This window comes from Pleurodeles waltl, chromosome 3_1 (assembly GCF_031143425.1).
Source record: "Pleurodeles waltl isolate 20211129_DDA chromosome 3_1, aPleWal1.hap1.20221129, whole genome shotgun sequence".
Taxonomy (NCBI): domain Eukaryota; kingdom Metazoa; phylum Chordata; class Amphibia; order Caudata; family Salamandridae; genus Pleurodeles; species Pleurodeles waltl.
In genome coordinates, this window is record NC_090440.1 from 1987477269 (window position 1) to 1987502437 (window position 25169).

A 25169-nucleotide genomic window follows, 5' to 3' on the forward strand; every position below is an offset into this window, starting at 1 on the left:
TATGGAGCTTGGGCGCCAAAAAATGGGGCAAGTCAGGCTGAGGCAAATTGTTCGCCTCAACCCGATTTGCGCCATTTTTTTCGACTCCCAACCCCCATTGAAATGACTCCTGTCTTAGCAAAGACAGGAGTCATGCCCCCTTGCCCAATGGCCATGCCCAGGGGACTTCTGTACCCTGGGCATGGTCATTGGGCATAGTGGCATGTAGGGGGGCACAAATCAGGCCCCCCTATGACAAAAAAAAAAAAACTTACCTGAACTTACCTTAATGTCCCTGGGATGGGTCCCTCAAGCCTTGGGTGTCCTCCTGGGGTGGGCAAGGGTGGCAGGGGGTGTCCCTGGGCGCTTGGGAGGGCACCTCTGGGCTCCTTCCGAGCCCACAGGTCCCTTAACGCCTGCCCTGACCAGGCGCTAAAAAGCGGCGCAGAAGCGGCCGTACGTCATTTTTTTGACCCGCCCACTCCCGGGCGTGAATTTTGCCCGGGAGTGTAAATACGGCGCACATGCCTCGGAGTCATTTTTTTAGACGGGAACGCCTACCTTGCATATCATTAACGCAAAGTAGGTGTCCACGCTAAAAAATGACGCAAACTCCATGGACTTTGGCGCTAGACGCGTCTAACGCCAAAGTATAAATATGGAGTTAGTTTTGCGTCGGATTTGCGTAAAAAAAAAGACGCAATTCCGGCGCAAACAGAGTATAAATATGCCCCACAGTCTTTAAAACTAGTAAACGTAAGGAACAAGACTGCATCGGCTCAAATGGCGATCCCATTAGAAACGTCAATACTAGATGAAGATCCCACTGTGGCATAACAAACGGAGTGGGTGGAAACTTATTATTATTATTTTTTTTTTGTCCTCATTCACCCTAGGCCATATGCAACCTCCTTTCCCTTTTCAACCGAAGCGCAGGAGATTTTCCTCGGCCAGGGGTTGTTTATTACTCTCAAACAATCCTCAAACTGTTCCAATTCTGTGAGGATTTCGGAGCAGGGTGTAAAATCATTGGACAGATATCACAAATACAAATACAATTCTACTCCAACATTAAACACACAAACATCTATACATCAATCTCCTGATTTCCAATTCATTAATGCTACCCAAAAATTCCCTCGCATCCTTTCCATTCCCCCCATCTTTTGATCCAATTCTGCAATAGAAAAAACATCCCTAAGCCATTCTGAGTGATCTGGGGGGGTATTTGAAATCCATTTTCTACAAATTTCTCGCCTCCCCAACAGTATTGCATAAAATACAAACTTTTTATCTGCAATAATGTCCCGACCTAACCACCCCTGCTGGTCTTGAACTTGGCCAAATATTATTAACTGAAGAGAGGGTTCAATTCCCCAATTTAATATACAAGAAATTGTTTCGCATACTCTTTCCCAGAAGAATCGAATATCAGGGCATTCCCAAAACATGTGAACATCAGTTGCTTGTAATAACCCACATTTTGGGCATTCCACCTCTTGCCCTTTTCATTTTTGATAGTTTCTCAGGGGAAATATACACTCTATGTAATGTGAAGTAATGATTTTTCCTAAGAGTGGCTGGTTTCACAATATCAAAAAGCATTTTTAATGACTCTTCCCACCCCCTTTTAGCTACATCTTCTGAGAAAAATTTCCGCCACAAATCAAATCGGTAGGTAATACAAACTCACCATCTACCCCTTCCAGGATCCCCCAATACCAAGTACACACTCTGTGAGGGCCTCCTAGTGGGCTCGGGGTGATCTCACTCAATGGATTAGGCATACCAACACCTTCCTTTATCCCCTGAGCCCATTTTCTTATTTGCAAAAATTTCCATCTGGACAAAGCACCACCCATCTTTAACTGTAATTCCTCCCACGAAAGAAAAGCCCCTTCCGAGAACAACTCTCCCCAATATTCTAATCCCGCTTCTCTTATCGGTAATGCCAAAACATCTTGAAAACATTCCGGGGTTCCAGGAGAGTCCCAGATAGGTGCGTCAATGTTATAGTAAGTAAGTTTCGCAGATTGCCTAATATGGTACCAACTTTCTGCCAGCCCTCGCATAATTTTCAACCTTATCTTTTTGGAAAACTTAGGGTCCCCAAATTTAAACAAAAAATTAGTTGAAGCACCGTTGATTCTAGAGGCCATTATCTTAAACATTAGACCCGTTGTTGTGGAATCTGACGCAAGAGACAAAAGTCTATAATTTTTCAAAAGAAAGGCCCATGCATAATATTGCAACTCAGGTAACGCCAAACCTCCCTGAACCTTACGCCGGCGTAACTTCTTCTGAGAGATTCTAACACCCTTAGATCTCCAAATAAAATTGCTTATAAGGCGCTGCATTTTTTCTATATAGACTTTCTGCATTGGGAGTGGAGAAGTAGAAAACAGAAAGTTCCATTTTGGAAGAATGGCCATTTTTACCAAGTTTACTCGACCTATTATCGTCAGGGGAAGATGCATCCAACCTTGCAATAAACTTTTACATTCTGCCAACAATTTTTCCTGGTTCCTCTCCACTAACTGATTAATATCTTGAGGTACCAAAATTCCCAAATATCTAATTTCCTTTTTACGAAAAGCAGATTTATATTCCATATTCCAAGCCATAATCTCCGTTTTTTCAACATTCACTTGATAACCAGACACCCTCCCAAACTCTTCGGCCAGTTTAAAAATCTCGGAAGATGCAGTACCTAAATCATCTGTATATAACAAAAGGTCATCAGCATCCAAAGCGAGCTTTCTTTCCCAGCCCTGACAGCTAAAAGGAGTAATCATCTTATTCCACCGAATTTTCCTCGCGAATGGTTCGATGTATAAATTAAATAGTGCAGGGGACAGCGGGCATCCCTGTCTGGTGCCTCTAGCTATAGCTATCGGCCCTGTAAGGTTCCCTTTCACTAATATTCTAGCTATAGGAGCCCTATATATCTGGTTCACTACCCCACAGAAATTATCTCCCAGTTTAGGTTTTTTTAGCAGAGTTTTTAAATAGACCCAGTTTACCTGGTCAAAGGCTTTTGCAGCATCGACCGTTATAATCCCCAAAGGGGATTCCGATTCTACTGCCATATCTATGGCCCCTATTAATTCATATGTTAACTCATGCAAATACCTCCCCTTCGAGAAGCCCTTCTGATCAGGATGAATTAAGCTGTCTACTATCTTATTTAACCTATCCGCCACTATTTTCGTAAACAGCTTATAATCGGTGTTCAATAATGAAATAGGTCTATAAGAAGAGCAATAAGATGGGTTTTTCCCGGGTTTCGGTATTAATGTAATAATTGCTTCATTCCACGTAACTGGCATACTTATATCGTTAAAAAGAATCCTACCAAATAACTCAGTCAAGAACGGAACAATTTCCTCACCTAATGCTTTATACAACTCCACCGGGATACCATCCGGACCCGGGGCTTTCCCTTCCTTACCCTTAGCTAAGGCTGCTCGCACTTCTTCCACCGTAATAGGACCATTAAGAAATTCCTGTTTCTGTTGCGAAATTTCTGGTAATATATCCTGAGCTAATCAGTTCTCCACCATTCCCTCTCGCACCTCTGCCTGTTCCGTATATAAAAATTTTAAAAAATCTTGAAACCCTCGTTCAATGTCTTCTGCATGAGATAATTTAACACCCGTATCTTCAATCACTATTTCCTTAATATAACTCCTAACTTGATCTGTTTTAGCTTTCCAGGCAAGTAATTTTCCTGAGTTTTCCCCATATTCAAAATGTTTTAACTTGCTAGCCTCCCATTTCCTAACCATACGTGCCTGTAAAATGTTTGCTATTCGTGTTCTTAACTCAGTCATTTCTGTTCTTCCTATTTCCTCCTGAGCTCCTTCTCCTTTACCAACCAGTTTCTTACATTTCACTGATATTTCTTGCTCTAACATATTTATTTCATCTCTGACTGTTTTATGTTTGTGACATGCAATACTCCTAAGTTCCCCTCGTATTACCGCCTTAAAGGAGTCCCAAACCGTTGGTAACGATGCTGAACCTGTGTTAATCTTGAAATAAATTCCAGTCTCTCTACGCAGATGTACCCAAAACATCCTCTTGCAATAATAGTGCACGCTCCAATGTCCACCTCTTAAAAACTATTCTCTGTGGGAGCATCAAATGCAGCTTTACTGCAGCATGATCTGATAAATACGGGGGTAAATATTCAATCCTGTCAACATTTTCCAACAACCTATCATGCACTAAAAAATAATCAATACGTGAAGCATGACTATACTTCTTATTGAAGAATGAAAAGACCTTAGCCTCCCCTTCCCTCTTCCGCCATATATCACACAAGCCATACTCCTTCATCATCTTCCTTAAGTAATATTGTGTTTTTGGCGTACCTGAAGATCAACAAGTATCTGTTCTATCTAATCCATTGTCAAGCACCACATTAAAATCCCCTGTCATGATAACTGCATCCGAGAAATCGATTAACTGAGAAAAAACTATTTTAAGAGGTTCAATATCATCGCAATTCGGGCCGTAGAATCGGACCAAAACCAACCTTGCCTCACCAATACGTATTCTTATTATGACCCAACGACCAGCGTGATCTGCCCTTGTCTCTAAAATCTCCAATCTAGGTTGTACTCCCTGTTTAACCACAATAGCTACTCCCCTTGTATGAAAATTGTTGGTAGTGCAGAAACACATTTGTACCCACTTTTGAGCCTTAAATAACTCCTTACATTCTTCTGCAACTAAATGAGTTTCCTGTAAGATAAAAATCTGCGCCGGAGAATCTTTTAAATATTGTAAGATTTTATTACGTCTTGCTTTCGTCCTTAGACCGTTAATATTCCAGGAGAGTAATTTAATTGTGGATTCCTCCAACCCCTGACCTTTATTTAATCTAGCCATTCCAAAGTGACCCTCGGTGAATGAGGAACTATTTCCACACAAAACTCAAAATCAAAAAATCCAAAAGTAAAAATCAAAACCCTCCTAATTAATAAACCCCCCTCCCAACACCCTCCCATAGGGGACCACCCCACTATATCAGCCAACTTGGGCCTTATTTTAGAGCACCCCACCTGCCTGGGAGCTTCAAAAAATTCATTTTACGTGATCGATCTGTTCCTTACTTATAAGTTCTAATAGCTCGTCCGCCCTGACTGTCTCTCTTATATTGTACATTTTATTATTATACATTACTCGCAAAAAAGCTGGGAACTTCAACTGTGCCGTAATCTCTAATTTTTTTAATTCGTCTAACCTTTTCCCCAACTCCCACTGCCTATCCATTGTAATCTTAGACAAATCGGACCTAATCTCAAATATAAAATTTTCGACTTTTAATGATTTCTGTTTCAATGCACTACTCAAGATTTTCTCCTTTAAATGATAAGTTAGGAAATTAACCAAGATTTTCCTTGGCCTAGTGCTGTTTGGTCGCTTCGTAAAAGGATCGCGATGAACCCTCTGGATGTCTCTTTCAATCTCTTCTCGGCTCTCTTTCAATTCACAAACAGATTTAATAAGAGAAACCACATATGACTTCAGATTTGCTCCTTCTGCTCCTTCCGGAACTTTTAACAATTTTATGTTGTTTCTACGCGAATAATTCTCCAACTGTTCAATTTTTACTTGCAAGCCTTGTTCCTTTTCACTTAAATTCCGAATCTCCTCCTTCTGGTTGTTTAGCTCTTCCTTCATCCCTCCTACCGTCGCTTCTAATGACTGGATTCTCTCCGTTAAATTATCGAATTTTCTTTCCAGTACCTCACAAGCTTCTCTAATCTCTACTTGATTACTTTCCGAGCTAGCAAAGCCTTTTTTAATGTCCTCCGAAATAGCAAGAATCATCTCCTCCATAGACTGACTAAGGGCCTCATTCTGAGGCCGGCGGGCGGCGGTCGCCGCCCGCCTGGCGGGAACCGCCATACGCGGAGGCCATTCTGGCTTTCCCGCTGGGCTGGCGGGCGACCGCCAGAAGGCCGCCCGCCAGCCCAGCGGGAAACCCCTTCCCACGAGGAAGCAGGCTCCGAATGGAGCCGGCGGAGTGGGAAGGGTGCGACGGGTTCAGTAGCACCCGTCGCAAATTTCAGTGTCTGCTAAGCAGACACTGAAATTCAAAGTGGGGCCCTCTTACGGGGGCCCCACGACACCCCTCACCGCCATCCTGTTCCTGGCGGTCGGAACCGCCAGGAACAGGATGGCGGTGAGGGGGTCGGAATCCCCCATGGCGGCGCAGCAAGCTGCGCCGCCATGGGGGATTCCTCAGGGCAGCGGAAAACCGGCGGGACACCGCCGGTTTTCCTGTTCTGACCGCAGCCATACCGCCGCGGTCAGAATGCCCTGCGGAATGACCCCCTAAATCTTGAATCGGGGACCGGGGTTCGAGAAGGGGGGGGGCTGATGGGTATTTCTGCCACAGCTCCTATCTCCTGTAAGTCACCATCTTGTCTCAATATAACTTATTAACGGGACCCTTAATGACCTGCAATACCAAAGGTGACTTAAACAGAGAGGGCTGGTCTGGGAGGCACAGAAAAGCCGACAGCGCTGATAAATAGCCCTTAACTGTGGCAACTGCACAACCCTTCTGTGCCAAGGAAAGAGCAAATAACAACACTTCAGACAAGTGAGCCTTCAAGGGATTAATTTGGTTCTCTCCACACCAACTGACAAATCTGGCCCACCTGCTTGCATAGATCGATTTGGTGGAGTGTCGCCTGGCCGATAAAATAACATCCACCACTTCCGGTGGGAGAGAAAAGGCACTCAGATTGCCCTGTTCAATCTCCAGGCATGAAGGTGCAGGCTCTGGAGGTGGGGGTGTAGAATCTGCCCCTGCGACTGCGAGAGGAGGTCTGCCCTGTAAGGGAGATGGAGCGGAGGGCACAGAGAGTTGGAGAAGGTCTGAATACCACACCCTTCTTGGCCAATCCGGGGCTATTAAGATGACTTGGGCCAGGTCTTGGCGAATCTTCCTCAGAACCCGAGGAATCAAGGGCATGGGAGGAAACGTGTAAAGCAACTGACCCTTCCAGGGCATCTGAAACGCGTCCCCCAAAGCTCCTTGCACCGGATACTGGAGGCTGCAAAACAACGGGCAGTGCGTGTTCTCCTGAGTGGCAAACAGATCTATCTACGGGAATCCCCACATCTGGAAGATGTAAGGATCCGGATGAAGACGCCACTCGTGATCGATCGAGATGCGCTGACTCAGAACATCCGCACGTACGTTCAGTACTCCGGCCAAATGATTTGCTACCAAGCAAATCCCGTGGTCCTGAAGCCAGGACCAGAGTCGAAGAGATTCTCTGCAGAGAAGATACAACCCCACTCCCCCCTGCTTGTTTATATACAACATCGCGGTAGTGTTGTCCGTCAGGACCTGAACTGACTGACCGCAAAGGGAAGGGAGGAAGGCCTTGAGAGCCAGATGTATCGCCCGTAATTCCAACAGATTGATGTGAAACCTCGGTTCACTGGAGACCAAAGGCCTTTGATCTCTAGGTCCCCCAGATGAGCTCCCCACCCTATAGTGGAAGCATCCGTCACAACTGTGGCCACTGGCAGAGGCAGCGAGAACGGCCTTCCTTGCGACAGGCTGCCGACCGCAGTCCACCATTGAAGATCCACAGCAGTGTCTCTGGAGATCCTGATCGAATCTTTGAGATCTCCTTTGTGTTGAAACCACTGCCTGCGGACGCACCACTGAAGAGCCCTCATGTGCCAGCGTGCATGAGTGACCAGCAGAATGCAAGAAGCGAACAGACCGAGCAGACAAAGGACCTTGAGGACTGGAAACACCGCTCCATTTCGAAACATTCGAATCAACGCCTGAATGTCCTGAACCTGCTGGGGCGGAGGGAAGGCCCGATTCAATGTTGTGTCCAGTACTGCCCCTATGAACAGGAGGCATTGAGAGGGCTCCAGGTAAGATTTGGGCACATTGACTGAGAATCCCAGGTCGAACAACAACTGAGTTGTCGACTGCAGGTGACGCCGCAAGAGCTCTGGAGGCTTGGCTTTGATCAACCAATCGTCCAGATAAGGAAATACCGCTATCCCCTTTCTTCTGAGTTCTGCTCCAACCACCGCCATCACCTTTGTGAAGGCTTGAGGTGCCGAAGTAAGACCAAACGGGAGGACCGCAAACGGAAAGTGCTGTGACCCCACCACAAAACGGAGATACTTCCTGTGCGACTTGAGGTTTGGAATATGGAAGTACGCAGCCCGCAAATCCACAGACACCATCCAATCTCCTTCGTTCAACGCCAAAAGAACCTGTGACAGGGTCAGCATCTTGAGCTTTTCCTGCTTGAGGAACCAATTCAAAATCCTCAGGTCCAAGATTGGACATAACCGACCATCCTTTTTGGGGATCAGGAAATACCTTGAATAGCAGCCCTGACCCCTCTCCTGCAATGGAACCAACTCCACTGCGCCTTTCGACAAAAGGGACATCACCTCCTGTTGCAATAACAGAAAATGGTCGTCTGAACAGAAGGAGGGATGGAGAGGGAAGGGAGGAGGGAATTCCCAAAAGGGAAGAGCATACCACTTCTTCACGATGTCGATGACCCAGGAGTCTGATGTTATGGACTCCCACATGGGAAGAAAGCGGGCAAGTCTCCCCCATACCGGAGACATGTGAACAGGGAGTGGAGGAGGACTAAGGCTGCTTTCCCTGCTGCACCCCTCCTGAGGAAGAGGAAGAGGCAGAGTGCTGCTGGGTGGCCCCTCTAGTTCGTACTCTACCCCTGCCCCTGAAGGATCTGTAAGGTAGGGTTCCTGCAGGTTGCTGCCCTGCTGCATGGAGCCTGCCACGAAAGGAGGTGCCACGACCAAAACCTCTAAATTTTGTAAAAGATCTAAAAGTAGAGGAAGTGGCTGCCTGAAGTCCCAACGACCTCGCCGCGGCTCTACTGTTCAAGAGCAGAATCGGCTTTTGCTCCAAAGACTTTATCTCCGTCAAATGGCAGGTCCATGAGAGTAGTCTGTACATCCGGGGAGAAACCTGAAGAACATAGCCAAGCCTGCCGCCTCGTCGCTATGGATGTGCCCATAGCACTTGCCACTGAATCCGAGTTGTCCAACCCAGATTTAATCACCTGGATCGCCGCCTGAGCGTCCGACAATAGGTGCAATACCTCCTGTGGCAAACCAGGCTGACCCTTAGCCTCCTCCATAAGGGCATGAATATAACGCCCCAAAATGCAAGTCGCATTGGTAGACTTTAAGGCCATGCTGCAAGAAGAAAAGGCCTTTTTTGCTGCCTGGTCCATTTTCTTACACTCCCTGTCCGCAGGGGCCCCGGGGAACGAACCAGGAGCTGAACGAGAGGAGCACGACGCCTGAACAACCAAACTCTCTGGAGTTGTATGCTTGGTGAGAATGTCTGGATCACCTGGAGCCACGTGATAGCGTCTCGCTATCGCCCTGTTGACGGCCACCGAAGTCACTGGCTTCTTCCAGATATCTTTAATGGAGTCCAAAAGAGCCTCACTGAAAGGCAACAGAGGATCCGCCACCGCCGACGCTGGATGCAGCACCTCGGTCAGAAGGTTTGTTTTCACCTCTACAGCAGGAAGAGGAAGGTCTTAAAAGTCTGCAGCCTTCATTAATACAGCATGAAATGACGCAGCCTCCTCCGTGTACTCCCCATTCAGGGGAAGTGTCCAGGCCACTTGCTGTGTCCAAGCCTTGGAGGTTCCCCCGAAGGCTCCATGATCTCACCTTCCTCCAAGTGCAGTCTGCTATACTCCTCTTCCTCTAGGAGCCGTAAAGCCAATCACCGGCATCGGAGTCTTGATTTGAGCCCCGGCGTCAATAAGGCGCCGGCTGCCGCTGAAGATCTTTGTCGGCGCTGCCCTTCGGATTCATCCGACGCCGGACCCTCCGGCGCCACAGGCAACTTCACAGTAGACTGGATCCGTGGTGAATCCCTCGGCGCCGGGACAGCAGACGTCGTTGGCGTCACAGGTCTTCTGGGCGACGCCAAGGGCATCGGCGCTGAAGCGGCTCCAGAAGGAAGAAAGGGCATAAAGGGTGTTGGCTTGTAAAGAGCTGGAGCACCCAAGTTAAGGGCCAAAGGACCTGACGGACCCGCATGCCCTCCACCAGGCGCCATGGTGGCAAAGATGTTAAACATTGCATTTAAAAATGCAGCAGGATCCGTACCCGGCGCCGGGAAAGCCGGATAAGTCTGAGGAACCGGCGCCGGAGGAGAAGCCGATGATGGACCAGGCATCTCCTGCCCCGGAGAAGCCGTCGGCTCCTGATGAGGCTAGACTTCAAACACCGACAGAGGAGACGTCGGAGAAGCCGGAGTCGTCGGAGGTGGAAGCGTGACCGTCGGGCTAATCTCCCACGTCGGCCAGCGCCTAGCTGACGGAGATCTGGATCGGTCCCTGCTCGATCGGCGCCGTGATTTGTGACGAAGCCGAGAGTCCCCATGACGGCGATGAGTCTTTGAAGATCGCGAAGAAGACTCTCTGCGATGACGCCTCTCCTTCCTCTTCTTTGAACGGGCCAGAAATAATTTTGCCTCTCGTTTTTTAAGGGCCTTAGGATTCATACGTTGGCATGAGCCGCATGACTCGACCTCATGGTCGGAACTAAGGCACCATAAAAATTTTCATGGGGGTCCGTGACCGACATCCGACCCCCTCACTGGTTCCAAGGTTTAAAACCAGATTTTCTCGGCTGAGACATAGTAACACCGAAGTGAAACTGTAGCTCCCTGTTAGCCTCGAAGAAAAACCGTTACTCGAAGGCACGGAAAAAAGGGAACGGACGTCTGCACGTCGACGAGGGCTTCTTAGTGCCTGGATGACGTCATACGGCGTCGCGTGGAGTCGGGCAATTGTGACGTCATCGTCGACGTGCAGAGGTAGAAGAAAATTTACGTCGAAGCTGGCGCGTGGGGGAAAATTCTTTAGGTGAGGAATCTACAGGTAGGTGTATCCATCAGAAGTGTGGGCTACATATATGTATTACACAAATTGGGCATGTTTTGCGTCAGGAGAGGATAGCAAGGTGACGCACATAAGTACAATTACTCAATGCCTATGGGTCAATGTGTGTGCTTTGGCTACTAATATTGTTGTTGACCCACTGTGTGACCATCACAAGATGCATTATAGCAAATATGCTTGTATGCATGTGGAGTCAATGTGTCCAACCCTCAGATGCAAGTCAGTGTGGAAATGAGAGAGGACGTGTTACTCATACATGTAGCAACAACTGCTCTGTGCACTTTCTAGTTTTTGGGTAACATAAACACCACAAATGACAAAGCATGCACTGGATAGATAGCAGACGGTTGTTCATGTCAATGGTCCAAAACTTGGCCATCACATGTCCTGGAATGTTGGATACTACTTCATAGGCACTTGTTGGTGAACCCAACATGAGTCAGGCACGGGTACATACTAAGTGGGTACCGTGTTTGTGACCGGAGACCCAAAGATAAACCACATTTGTGATGTAACGCCACAGTTGAGTTCCTATAACTGAGCCACAACTCACCTATGGCAGTGGAGGACCAGCAGACCAAGCAGCACATGGCCACATATTTCCAGTGGTCAAATGCACAGAGGTGGCTGGTTCATGTGTGTGGGACAATATTTAGCGTGTATATTTTTAGAGGTCAATGTTTCACAGTTACGTCCAGGTCTAGTCATGAGTCTGTGGCGGCTATTCCTGTATCTACTAAGTATCCTTCGGTGATCAATAGAAGTAAAGCCAATGAGGATTTGAGAACCCACATGGGGATGGTCCAACCCTGTCACTGCAGATGTGTTATGAGACTGTCAACAGGGCAACCTTGGTGTGCTGAGTAAGTTAATATTTCAGGATTCTTGTACCGGCAGGTGTCATCACAACATTTGTACACAGGTTGGCCTCTAAAATTCCCAGTGCATCTGGGAACATCATAGCCTCTGTGCTGATTATTCTCGTAGCTATTCACCACGCACTGCACATCAATATGTTGTGAGCAATGTGAATCAGTGTGTGGTCTGTCAGGGTCCTAACATGTGTGGACATTTCATGCACAATATCGGACATTGCTGGTTCTGCTGGAGGCACCATACCCAATCCCTGCATACGGCCATGGTACACTGTCACAATTTGTCACTCATGCATACATGAGACCCAGACAAGGGAGAGGCCATGATATGGGTATTTGGAGACAAGTTCCCAACAATGGTACGATAAATAAACAGATTATGCTATACAATGTATTTGAGCATGCATTGTAGACCCACCTGACAAAATACCCCAGTAGGAATGTGAGGGCTGGGAAAGCAACTATGATACAAATGTAGCCACAAGGAACCTTTAGGGTAACTCACAGACAGGAGCCAGTCAGGCTAACAGGATGCAGGGTCAATCAGGATCCAGACAGTTCACAAGGTAAATACTCAGTGGTCTGACTGAGACTGGTCAGAGGAGGAACAAGACAGTTGAAATGGAAAACTGTGTTTATCCTGTGTTTTGGAAGGTGACACATTAACCCAAGGGCTGTGTTACACAGCTGAGTTACACGGCAATGCATAACACAAAATGGCAGCTTCTATGCTGCTCCAAGCATCTGCAAGAGCAGTCATGTTCAAATGGCTAGTCTGCATGGAGGTGCTCACAGGTATGTGCAGCATCAGTCTCTCCCAAGTCCTGTAAATGAGATTCAAGTTCAAAGGGCCAACAGTACCGTTCACATGGGAACCACTGTACAGGTGATAACAGGTCTGAAGACGGGTGGGGTGAGACCGGGAACATGGGTGTGTCAGGACTTAGGACATGGGCTGACATGTACATGGGATGTCATGTGCGCAATGCTTGTCATAGCTGTGGCACTTGTGCTATCTATTTGCTGCTTATATGGAATTCTAGTCACACATAGTCCTTGCAAAGATAGGTGATGTAACAGCTACTGCTGTCAAGGGTCTGGTCATACATTCCTGTTACTAATGCAACAGCACATCCACTGCCTCATGTATGATGCTTTTTGTTCCATTATTGACTGATGGTGTCATAGTTGTGTGCCATATGCTGCAATGAACCATGTTGCCAACATGTATGTGTGAAACAGGTGTGGCCCTCTGCTATTGCCCTTCCTCTGCTATTGCCCTTCAAATGTGAAATGTACAGGATATATGTCATTTACAGTGTGTGTGAATGTGACTGTAGATTCATACTCATCACAATAGCTTTGGAATTTTCTGTGTCCTGATCGGTATATCAGCAATGCTCCATGAGGCTACACTCTTATTCTGATAGTTAGAGATAATGTTATGCAAAAATGATTACCCAGACCATGATATGGTGATTATTATAGGTGTTTATTTACATAAGTTAAAACAGTGGTGATGGTGAGTTGAGTCAAAAGAAATTGTTGACAATATGTTGGCGCCTACGCAATCCTGCAGCTGTATTTGGTTGGTCCCCCTCATGTTGATGGCCAGCATCCTCCTCTTCAGGCATTTGTGGCTCTGGTTCTAATAGAGGAATGTTCCTTCATACACATATGTTGTGCAGGATGGCACAGGTCAAAATGATCTTGCAGACCATTTCTGGTGAGTATAGGAGGCTGCCTCCAGTGATGTCGAGGCACCTGAATTTTGACTTCAGGATGCCAAAGGCCCTCTCGACTATGGTGCGTGTCCTCCTATGTGCCTCATTATAGGCACGCTCTGCTGCAGTGCTTGGGTTGGCAAATGGGGTCATAATCAATGGCTGGATCCCATACCCCTGATCAGCTTAAAGAGAAAATGACTGAGATCATGTTGATGTAGCTTGCCCCATTAATATCACCTTGCATGGCAGTAGTTCTCTTGTGTTGTCTGTGACTCATTGGTGTTCGTGTTATTGTGTCGATTCCTAGGCTTCTAGGATGTACCATCAGCATTGGGTTGTTTCCTTAGCTGAACAAGTGTTTGGCTGCTGAACAGATGTCAGCAGTATTTTTTGAGAGTTGCAGTACAGTGTGTACTCCCTTGCATTGTGACTTGTGATACAGGTGTCCCTGTGTCTTCACTGGGGGTGAGATGATAGTTCCATACACAGAATCAAATCAATAGTGGTGGTAACACGTTTGCATATATGTACCCTGGACATCCCATACGTTTTGACATATGCAATAGATTAATGTAACCATCAGTGAGACCCTTAGGGGCATATTTATACTCTGTTGGCGCCGGAATAGCGTCGTTTATTTGACGCAATTCTGACGCAAAACTAACTCCATATTTATACTTTGGCGTTAGACGGGTCTAGCGCCAAAGTCCATGGAGTTTGTGTCATTTTTTAGCGTGGACACCTACTTTGCGTTAATGATATGCAAGGTAGGCGTTCCCGTCTAAAAAATTGACTCCGAGGCATGTGCGCCGTATTTACACTCCCGGGCAAAATTCACGCCTGGGAGTGGGCGGGTCAAAAAAAATGACGTACGGCCGCTTTTGCGCCGTTATTTAGCGCCTGGTCAGGGCAGGCGTTAAGGGACCTGTGGGCTCGGAAGGAGCCCAGAGGTGCCCTCCCAAGCCCCCAGGGACACCCCCTGCCACCCTTGCCCACCCCAGGAGGACACCTAAGTATGGAGGGACCCATCCCAGGGACATTAAGGTAAGTTCAGGTAAGTGTTTTCTTTTTCATTTTTTTGTGGCATAGGGGGGCCTGATTTGTGCCCCCCTACATGCCACTATGCCCAATGACCATGCCCAGGGGACAGAAGTCCCCTGGGCATGGCCATTGGGCAAGGGGGCATGACTCCTGTCTTTGCTAAGACAGGAGTCATTTCTATGGGGGTTGGGAGTCGGAAAAAATGGCGCAAATCGGGTTGAGGCGAAAAATTTGCCTCAGCCTGACTTGCCCCATTTTTTGGCGCCCAAGCTCCATATCCCCCTACACCGGCGCTGCCTGGTGTACGTCGTTTTTTTTCACGCACACCAGACAGCGCCGGCGCCTAACGTCATTGAATAAATACGGCGCCCGCATGGTGCTTCAGAATGGTGTTAGCCGGCACTAATTTTTTTGACGCAAAACTGCGTTCGCGCAGTTTTGCGTCAAAAAGTATAAATATGGCCCTTAGATTTTGCAAGGTGACAATTAGCCAAACTTCTCCGTACGTTGTGATCACTGACGTGTTAACATTTGACTGTACACTAATTTCACATGTGTGACAAGTTCACTGCAGACCTATTTCTCTGCCCTTGCGAAGTTGACTCAGGTTGTAACGTGTACCTAGACTACTGCACATGGTCTAGTTCAGCTGGCTAACTTGGTTGTGAGGTCATTTTGAGTTTCAGAAGGTCCGTATGGCAGTACATCTGTTGTGTGTGTGTTAATTTGTCACAATGCGTATGTGTAGGAATGTGCACTTTCCATATTGTCCCATCAAGATGTGTTCTTCGCACAGTCCACTTGCCTCTTGGTAGTGGGCAATGGGTGACCACCTATCAGGAGGAGACTCTGATGTCACCTGCCTGGCCTGGCCACTCAGATGCTCCCAGAGTTCCCTGCCAACCTTGGATTCGAGATGGCAGAAACCAGGAACCCGTTGGAGGAGCTCTGGGCACCACCCCTGGGATGGTGATGGACAGGGGATTGGTCACTCTCCTTTCCATTGTCCAGTTTTGCGCCAGAGGAGGGACTGGAGTTCCCTGAACCGGTGTGGACTGGTTATGCACGGAGGGCACCAAATGTGTCATTCATAACATACCAGTGGCTTGGGGGGGGGGCTACCCCTCCCAAGCCCTGTAACACCTATTTCCAAGGGAGAGGATCTTACCGCCCTCTCCCACAGGAAATCCTTTATTCTGCCTTCCTCTGCCTGAGCTAGTCAAGCAGCAGGAGGGCAGAAACCTGTCCGAGGGTCGAAAGCATCGTAGGCTGCCCGTAAAACCCCAGAAGACTGGTAGGAGCAATGCTGGGGGTCCTTCAAGGAGCCCCCAGAGTTTATGGAATCATACAGCCAATAGTGGCAACAGTACTGGGGTATGATTTTGACATGTTTAATACCAAACATTCCCAGGTTCGAAGTTACCGTTATGTAGTTGGACACAGGGAGTGACCTGTGTCCAGTACACTAGTAAAATGGCTTCCATGCACTTAAAAAGTTCAGTGGCTTGGGGAGGCTACCTCTCTCAAGTTATATAACATCTATTTACAAAGGGAGAGGGTGTAACACTCCTCTCTCAAAGGAAATCATTTGTTCTGCTTCCCTGGGCTTGAGCTGCTCAAGCAACAGGAGGGCAGAAACATGTTTGTGAGGTGGCTCCCTGGAAAACCTCAGAAGGCTGTGGAAGCAATGCTGGGGGTCCTCTAAGGAGCCCCCAGTGTGCATGGAATCATAAAACCAACAATTGTAAAATTATTAGGGTATGATTCCAACATGTTTGATACCAAACATGCCTAGGTTCGGAGTTACCATTATGTAGCTGGATAAGGAGTGACCTATGTCCAGTAAACGCGTAAAATGGCATCCTCGCACTCACAAAGTCCAGTAAAGTGGGTCTGGAGTTTGTGGGGGTACCTCTGCTAGTGCAGGGGTACCCTCACACACAGGTACATGCACCCTGCCCTCTGGGCTGAGACTTATATGGACCTGGTGTAGTGACCTAGAGTGAAAACGGGTGCATGCACCCGGTTCATGCAGACTGCAATGGCAGGCTTGCAGAACCTTCTGCATGAGTTCCTTATGGGTGGCAGAATAACTGCTGCAGCCCATTGGGATCCCCTGGAACCCCAATGCCCTGGTTACCTAGGTACCACATACTAGGGGCTTTTATGAGAGCACCAGTATGCCAAATGTGGGATGAATAGAGTTCTGGGGGAGAGCGCATAATCACTGGGGTCCTGGTTAGCAGGATCTCAATGAACATAGTCAAACACTTTGACATCAGGCAGAAAAAGGGAGGAATACTGAATACAAAAATATCATTTTGATACATAAATATCATGTTAAAAATATTGAGATGACAAAAATATTGTTGACAGGAACATTGAAGGTAACAACATTTTTGAATGTTGTTTTTAATATCATTGATGAAAGTTGTTTGTGAAAATAGTCTTTGTATACAATTTTGTTTTTGTAGGCTAATTTATAAGTTTTTTTTTCTATTACCTTATTTTTTTACGTTAATTTTCCTGTTAATCTGTTTTATAAATATGTTGTTATTGCTACAAATTTACAATTCTTTTTTTATTAATAATGTTGATAAAGGTTCTAATTAATGTATATGTAATTATGCTATAGGAGCGGGCTGTTGTTTTTCTTAGGGGAAAAAGGTAGGGAGATGATTCAAACTGGTGATTATTAATTTGCTTACATGTAAATTTTTATAAAAGCTGTTAATTTTTTTAATTTATTTAAATGTATTTTTTAATTTTAAATTATTTAATTCAACATTTGTTAAGATAATTACACGTTTTACATTTATGTACATATTCTCTATTTTAAAAAACAATGTTCATTTGTCTGTATGTAACTTACTAAAATTTGAAAATGTGTAAGATAATTTATGATTTTTTAAATATTTACAAAAAAGCTAATTTGTCCATGTGAACTATTTTTGTTTAGCAGAATAATGTATTTTATTTTGAGAATATTTATTTATGTTTACATTTAAATTTCTATGTTATATTTATATTTAATCACAATATATATATATTTTTTTGGTTTACTTTAGAAACCGGTATTACGTGAATTTTGTACAATTTGTGTATTCAATATTAAAGAATTACATATTGAAATGTAATTTTATAATGTATTGATATTTTTTTTTTATATGCTCTCATCTTATATCACACTTATCTACCCATCACCATATGTCATGTCTCCATCAATCTATCTTCCATTCCCACTCTGCCTCATCCTAAATCCATTCTACTACTTTCACCTCCTAAATAACTCTGCCTAAGCTCTTCCCTCCTTTTCCACATCTAACTCACCCAAACCTCACTTTACTACCATGATCTCCCAAACAACCCTACTATATTCTCGCTCATTTATCTCACCCTGCTACTATAATCTCCCTAACCCTTTCCACAGACTCTTCCTTCCTCCATCCCCCCTTTACTCATCCCAAGTCTAAATCCTATTACCATAAACTCCCAATTAACACTTCAGGATTCTTCCCTCCTCCACCCCTTCTCTACTCCAGTCAATCTAACTAAAAAACTCACATATCCGCGTCTCAAAATAACTCATAATAATACTAAAAAGGTACTCACATTTCCCTATACTAATCCACCACTAATTCCTTTTGGGTCTGGAGTAGCGTGCTACTCGCCGAAAAGCGCTTTGACTCCTCGTCAGGGGTAGTAAGCGATATATAAATACTATTACAATACAATACAATATAATGCCTTAGCGTGGTTTAGTGAAAACAAAGTAAAGAAGTGAATCGCTTAGCTCTGCCTTGCATTGCTTTATGTCAGGTAGGATTCACATGGGTGGAATATGGGTGTTGAAATGGGTGTTGAAATGCATTCACTCATGCATTTTGATGCAAACCTAGATTTAGAAAGCGCTGTAAACCTGGGATTGCATAAAATTGTACGAAATCCCAACAGAGGCATAGCAAGGATAAAAAAATTGTTTTGCTTCATTATTTTCTTCATGTATAGAAAGAGGAATATACCTCTAAGAATTGTTTTTGTGTCCCTTCCTGCAAAGAAGCAATTCTGCCTGTGGTGCAAGGCTGCCTTCGTTGGTGCTAGAAAGCACACAGTGTACCAGTGAAAGAGAGAGCAGAAATGCTCCATATCTTTGTAAATAAGGAGTATTGCTTTTCTCTCTCTTTTACGCAAAGCACCACAGCAAGTTTTCTTGGTGCACCATACTGAGTGAATGTATAGAAAACGTGCCCCAAAAAACCCATGTCTGTGCTTTTTTCTTAATTGTTATTTCTAATTCAAATAATTTTTTTTTTAAACACATCGTCTCAAGAAGTTATTCAATAGCAGATCACAGGAAGGCAAGCAAACAAAACCTTCATTACAGGGTGAGGCAGTATGACATTTTGTGGTTGGTATCATCTTGGCGCCCCTTTTTCAATTCGATGAGGTGGCACCATTCCTGAACCACAGGAGTTCTGGGTATCTAGAGGAAGATCCAAAATATGAGAAGTGCTTGTGGGAGAAACTACAAGAGAAGGGAATTATAGAAAAGGAAGTGAAGAGGGAAGAAAGGATTGGACATAAAGACAGGTAAAGTCTCAGGCCGTCTGTGTGACATAGTGAGGTGATGCTCGACTATATGAAAAAAGGAAGAAGAAGGGAAGAAGACAGAAAAAAAGCAATCTACGGTTATAAACTAGTAGCTCATAAGTAGACCATCAGCAATGAGGAGAACATAAAAGAAGGGAGTACTCAGGTAATTAGTGAATGTATAGAAAACGTGCCCCAAAAAACCCATGTCTGTGCTTTTTTGTTAATTGTTATTTCTAATTCAAATAATTGTTTTTTTTAAACACATCGTCTCAAGAAGTTATTCAATAGCAGATCACAGGAAGGCAAGCAAACAAAACCTTCATTACAGGGTGAGGCAGTATGACATTTTGTGGTTGGTATCATCTTGGCGCCCCTTTTTCAATTCGATGAGGTGGCACCATTCCTGAACCACAGGAGTTCTGGGTATCTAGAGGAAGATCCAAAATATGAGAAGTGCTTGTGGGAGAAACTACAAGAGAAGGGAATTATAGAAAAGGAAGTGAAGAGGGAAGAAAGGATTGGACATAAAGACAGGTAAAGACTCAGGCCGTCTGTGTGACATAGTGAGGTGATGCTCGACTATATGAAAAAAGGAAGAAGGAGGGAAGAAGACAGAAAAAAAGCAATCTACGGTTATAAACTAGTAGCTCATAAGTAGACCATCAGCAATGAGGAGAACATAAAAGAAGGGGGTACTCAGGTAATTAGTTGGGTCTCAATTAAGTCTCTGCTTTGAATCATAGCTTCATAATTCAGGGAATCAATGCAAGACGTTCAAGCTGCTGCCTGAGGAAAAATAGAGAATTTGGGGCAGATTTAATAATTTTTCATGCAATGCAGCGCAGCAGCCCAAGTTACCGCCTACTTTGTAAATCCAATAGCTGTTGTCTCTTTTTACCCATTAACAAGTAGCTGAAGTCTGGGAACATCCAAAATTCAACGTGTTTATATTTCAAAACCTTTTATCAACTTAGCTGATCTTAGGACTGTCTTAGGACTGTCATCTGTGCCATCCTGCTCAAAGTTCACCAGCACTGTTCCATTTCTCTGCTTGTTTTTTTCTGCCCTCGTTGTTCTCAATGCTAGAAATTCAACTTGAACTTTCAAATAAGAGATAAAGGCACAGATGCACAAATTTTCACGCTATGCAGCGCAGCATCCAAATCTAGTGCGATGTATGGTGCAAGGAAGAAACCACAGTACAGCACCTACACAGATTAGCATGCTGATGGTGTTGCACCTATGCAGTCACACAAACGGGCTGCCTTTTCATGACGCACAGGTGAGCTTACTCTTTCCAGCTTAGAATTTGTACATACCGATTGTACAAAGGATACTCTTCCAGCACAAATTCCTATGTGTAGACAGATGGAGAAAGATCCCATGCACTGGATGTGTGCTATGCACTGCTGCACACATGCAATGTGTTTTTTTAAAGAAATTAATACTTTTCTCTGTGATTGCATTTGCTTAAAAGAGGCATTTGTTTTTGACCCAAAGCCCAGTCCGGCTATCGTGGTAGATGGAATTTTGCATCAGAACCAATGGCTGTATGACTTCATCCACTCGAGTAATGCTCTCTTGATGCAAAGCGAAAAAAAAGTAATGCAAAGTGGTTTTTGTGCTGTGAAAAGTTCACCTTTCCAGAGCAAAATAGCTAATACTGTGCATAGTTAATAGTATGCACGATTTTGTGGCGTACTAGAGCCAGCACGAAACCTTATATCTGGGCCAATGCATCTAGCATAGTTTTGAAAAGGTGCTAACTCTCGCCATATCCCTCTGTGGTTGTTGCACAGTGTTAGACCCATCAGCTTTATGGCGGTCGTCCCCTGAAATTTTTGCCTCTCCCCCATTTTGCTGAACATATTTTTATTGGCCTTAGGACTATGAGTCAGAGCTAAAGTGCATGTGCTCATGCCTTAAAACATGGTAGAATTAGCTCATCTCCCAATTGACATATTTAATTACCTATAAGTCCCTAGTAAAGTGCATTAGAAGTGCCCAGGGCCTGGAAATTAAAAGCTATTAATGGGCATGCAGAAAGATTGTGCTGCCCACTTATGTAGCCCTTGAAACACGTCTCAGACCTGGCATTGCAGAACCTGTGTACGCAGTTTTGAACTGCCATGTCAACCAAGAAAAATAAATCTGTTGCCAGGTTCAAATCCTCCCTTTTTTATACATATAATTCACCCCTAGGGTAGCCCCTAGACAGCCGTAAAGGCAGGGTGCATTGTATCTAAAAAGTAGGACATGTACTGGTAGGTTTTACATGTCCTGGTAGACAAAAACTCTTTAATTCGCTGTTCACAACTGTAAGGTCTATTTCTGCCAGAGGATAACATCCAAGTTTCCTTATTAAATTTCAGAAGTGTAACCTCTAAATGGGAAGAGAAAATTCCTTCAACGTTGGTGTCTCTATAATCAGAATTTAAAATCCTAACTTGTGGTGAATAATGATTTTAAATTGCAGTTCTGAATATGCCACTTTTAGAAAGTTGGCATTTTCTTACCTTAGCCATCTGGGGCCTGCAGCCTGCCTCTGGTCACATGACTGGGTTTAGATGGCAACGGGGCTTTGTGCATTCCCTCTAGACAGGCACACACCATGGAAGCTTAGGTGTGACTTGATGGGTCATCTAGGGTAGGAAGGGAGAGAGGATCTGGGCATAGCCTCACTTATACCTGAATGGGCCGTGTCTAGTTCACACGCAAAGGGCCTAATGACCCTGTATTTTCACTACATCCACCTTGGAGCCAGGGCATGGGAGGATGAGAATTCCTTGCACATCAAAGCCACTGTCTAAAAGTGCCTCCCACACTCTAGAGACAGGCCACCAAAGTATAAATACTGGACCTCAGACACCGCCACTTCAGTACACTTCTGCAAGGAAGAAGGACTCCTGAAGGACTGCCACTCAGCTTGTCTCCTGTTGTGCTGTAATGACCTGCTGCCCTCTTGCCTGGGTGAGAAGGACTGGACCTGCATCTCTTGAACCCAGAACCCAGAGTTACTCCAACGGCAAGTTGGCTGGCCTCCTGATCTGAAGCCTTAGGGACAGAACAGGATTCCAACAACCTTCCACTCTGCCATCTGTGAGACTACCCTGCCGAGTGGTGCCACCCAAGTCTTGGACCCTCTGAAGTGGACCTGAGGTGCTTACAAGCAGAACTGACACATCCATTTTGATAATCAGTGCATCTCCAAGTAGAACCAATGCATTTCCTCAGGTGAGCAGCCCATCTCCGACCACAACGGATGCATCGCTGCTGCGTAGACTGGACCCAGCGCAGAGACTCCAATCGCCGCCATATTCCTGCATCAGCTTCAGAATTGATGCTGCACAATGCATTCCGGAGTAGATACTCACATCTCTTGTCGATGGCAGGCTTGACGACGATTCCAAAGCTCAGCATTGCAGCCTCATCGCTCATCAGAATCAACGCAGCACCTCAACTATGCAACGCATCCCCACCACAAGCCTTCACATCGTAAACCTCGTCAATGGGATCCTAGACATCAATGCAACAGGACCTCAGACTGCGATCTCACCCCATCTCGGAACCAATGCATCGCCCTGGCTGCACAATGCATCTTTGCCTCAGCTCCACGCAACACTCCGGAACAAGGATTTAAGGTACTTTGTTCACCGGGCCTAACTGGGTCCTTATATCTGGCCTGCGGTCGGCCTGAACTTGTGAATTTTTCCTAGTCTGGTACAACCGGATGACCCCAGTTGGCACTTTCTGCTTTTAAGCGCTATCTTACAGTTTATTTTTTTTAAAGTCATAGCTCAAGTTCTACAGATTGGATTTTTGTTGTTTTGTCTTGTTCCGTTTATTAAATTAAGTTCTATTTTTCTAACATGGTGTGGAATCCTTTTTGTGTGATGTTTTCACTGTTTTACTACTCGAAGTGTTGCACAAATACCTTACACAATAGTTGTAATTTAAACCTGACTGCTCTGTGCCAAGATACCAGGGGGCTGAACACAGCCTAATTTGGGGTTTGCTTGTGCATTACCCTGATTGTGGTTGCTGCTTGACCAGGGCTCACACCCCAAGCAACCAGTTACCCAATTTCTAACACAAGGCCTACTCCACTACATTAATTTTACCTTGTGTCAGGATGATTGTTCCTTTTGCCTCTTTAAAACCTTTGTAAATCCCATCCTGACTTTATTGGACCTCATGCTTTGCTCTACAGTATCTGACTTGTCATGCAATAAAAAATAAAAAAATAAAAAAAATATTAACTTGCTATGCAGTTTACTCATTGAGTACATTACTCAAAGGCATTACTCACTTTACTCATGGAGGGCATGAGAGGGGCAGATATCTCTTCGTTCAGCTACATGTGAAGGAAAAGAGCAAAGAAAGTGCTTGTGAGGGGGGCATTACACTATGGTGATCCGGAAGGCTTTTCTTTTTGGCCCCGATAGCCCTCTCCATTTCATCTTCCATATCTGCCTCTGGGCCTCAGCAAGCATCCAAAGAGGTTCAACTTTGCACCACCATCCCTGGACTAGTGGGCTCATTTCTGGGTCTACCATTCCAAACCCGGCCATTTCTGCTGGGAAGAAGAGAAAGAAACTGGGAGGAAATGAGTACTGCACTAGGAACCCTGGGCTGTGAGTTTGGCTTGGGAAAACCCAGACAACCACAGAGCTCCTGGAGACATGTCGAAGCCCCATCCCATTTTTCATTTTTTCACTTGAATAAAAGAAAGCCCTAGGGTCCAGAGGCTTTCAGGTCTCAAAACAAGAACGGGTTGGTAGTGGCATAAACATAGGCATGCTTTTGGACAGGAAGGCCAGATCCCCATTCCGTTTTCATTTTTTCAGTTGACTGAAAATGATACCTAGACTCTGATTTACAGGCTTTCAAGTGCTAAGGAGCTGTATGAAATGCAGCTTGCCATAGTGTCAAAGGCAGAAAATAAAGCAGCATTAGATTTAGTAAGAGTCACCTGTCAATTACATCACTGGCGACGCTGGTGCTAATATGACTATTCTACATGAAGCTCAAACTAGTGTTGTTGCGCAAATGTGAGCCAGCAGTGTCCTGCCTATGATTTCTACTGAAAGGGTTAACGCAACAAATTTCTAGGTGTAGACAACAGCACAGGTGTCTAACAAGTATGAAGTGTGTTTTGGAGTAATGCACCCTTGTTACATGTAAGTATATCAGATGATATAACACTTGAGCTCTTGATGGCACCTAATAGTAGATATAGCTCTGTACCAAAATCCAAGTTTTTCACACTGCCTCTTTCCTTAAAATATGCCACTTTACAGACATTAACAAGGGGTGGGACAAATGGTTAGGGAACAGTGTGAGGGTCAACTTTTATTGCAAAATAACACTGTTCGAACAGCCATGTCTTTAGTTTTTTTCTGAAGAGTAGGAGGTCCTGGGTCTTGCGGAGGTCGGTGGGGAGGGAGTTCCAGGCCTTGGGGGCGAGGCAGGAGAAGGATCTGCCTCCTGTGGTGGTGTGTTTGATGCGGGGGACTGTGGCGAGTTCGAGGTTGGCAGATCGGAGGTGGCGGATGGGAGTGTGGAAGTTCACTATTTGGTTCAGGTAGGCTGGGCCGTCGTTGTGGAGGGATTTGTGCGCGTGGATGAGGATTTTGAAGGTGATCCTCTTGTCGATGGGGAGCCAGTGAAGGGATCTGAGGTGTTGTGAGATGTGTCCATGGCGAGGGAGATCCAGGATGAGGCGTGCAGCTGTGTTCTGGATTCTCTGGAGTTTGCGTTTGAGTTTGAGTGTGATGCTGACGTAGAGGGCGTTACCGTAGTCTAGCCTGCTGCTGATGGGTGCGTGGGTGACGGTCCTTCGGGTCTCTATGGGAATCCATTTGAAGAATTTTTTCAGCGTGCGGAGTGTGTTGAAACAGGAGGAGGTGACAGCATTGATTTGCTGGGTCATGGAGAGGGAGGGGTCCAGGATGATGCCGAGGTTGCGTGCGTGGTTTGCGGGGGTAGGA

General features: G+C 45.4%; 1 protein-coding gene across 1 annotated transcript in view; it reads right to left on the minus strand.

The window, feature by feature from the left end:
• TEX14 (testis expressed 14, intercellular bridge forming factor) overlaps positions 1–25169 on the minus strand; it is a 1009455-nt gene that overhangs the window by 789556 nt on the left and 194730 nt on the right. The window contains exon 5 of the mRNA XM_069221587.1: positions 6432–6454. Within this exon, the coding sequence (XP_069077688.1) occupies positions 6432–6454 (23 nt within the window). The remainder of the gene's footprint in view (positions 1–6431; positions 6455–25169) is intronic.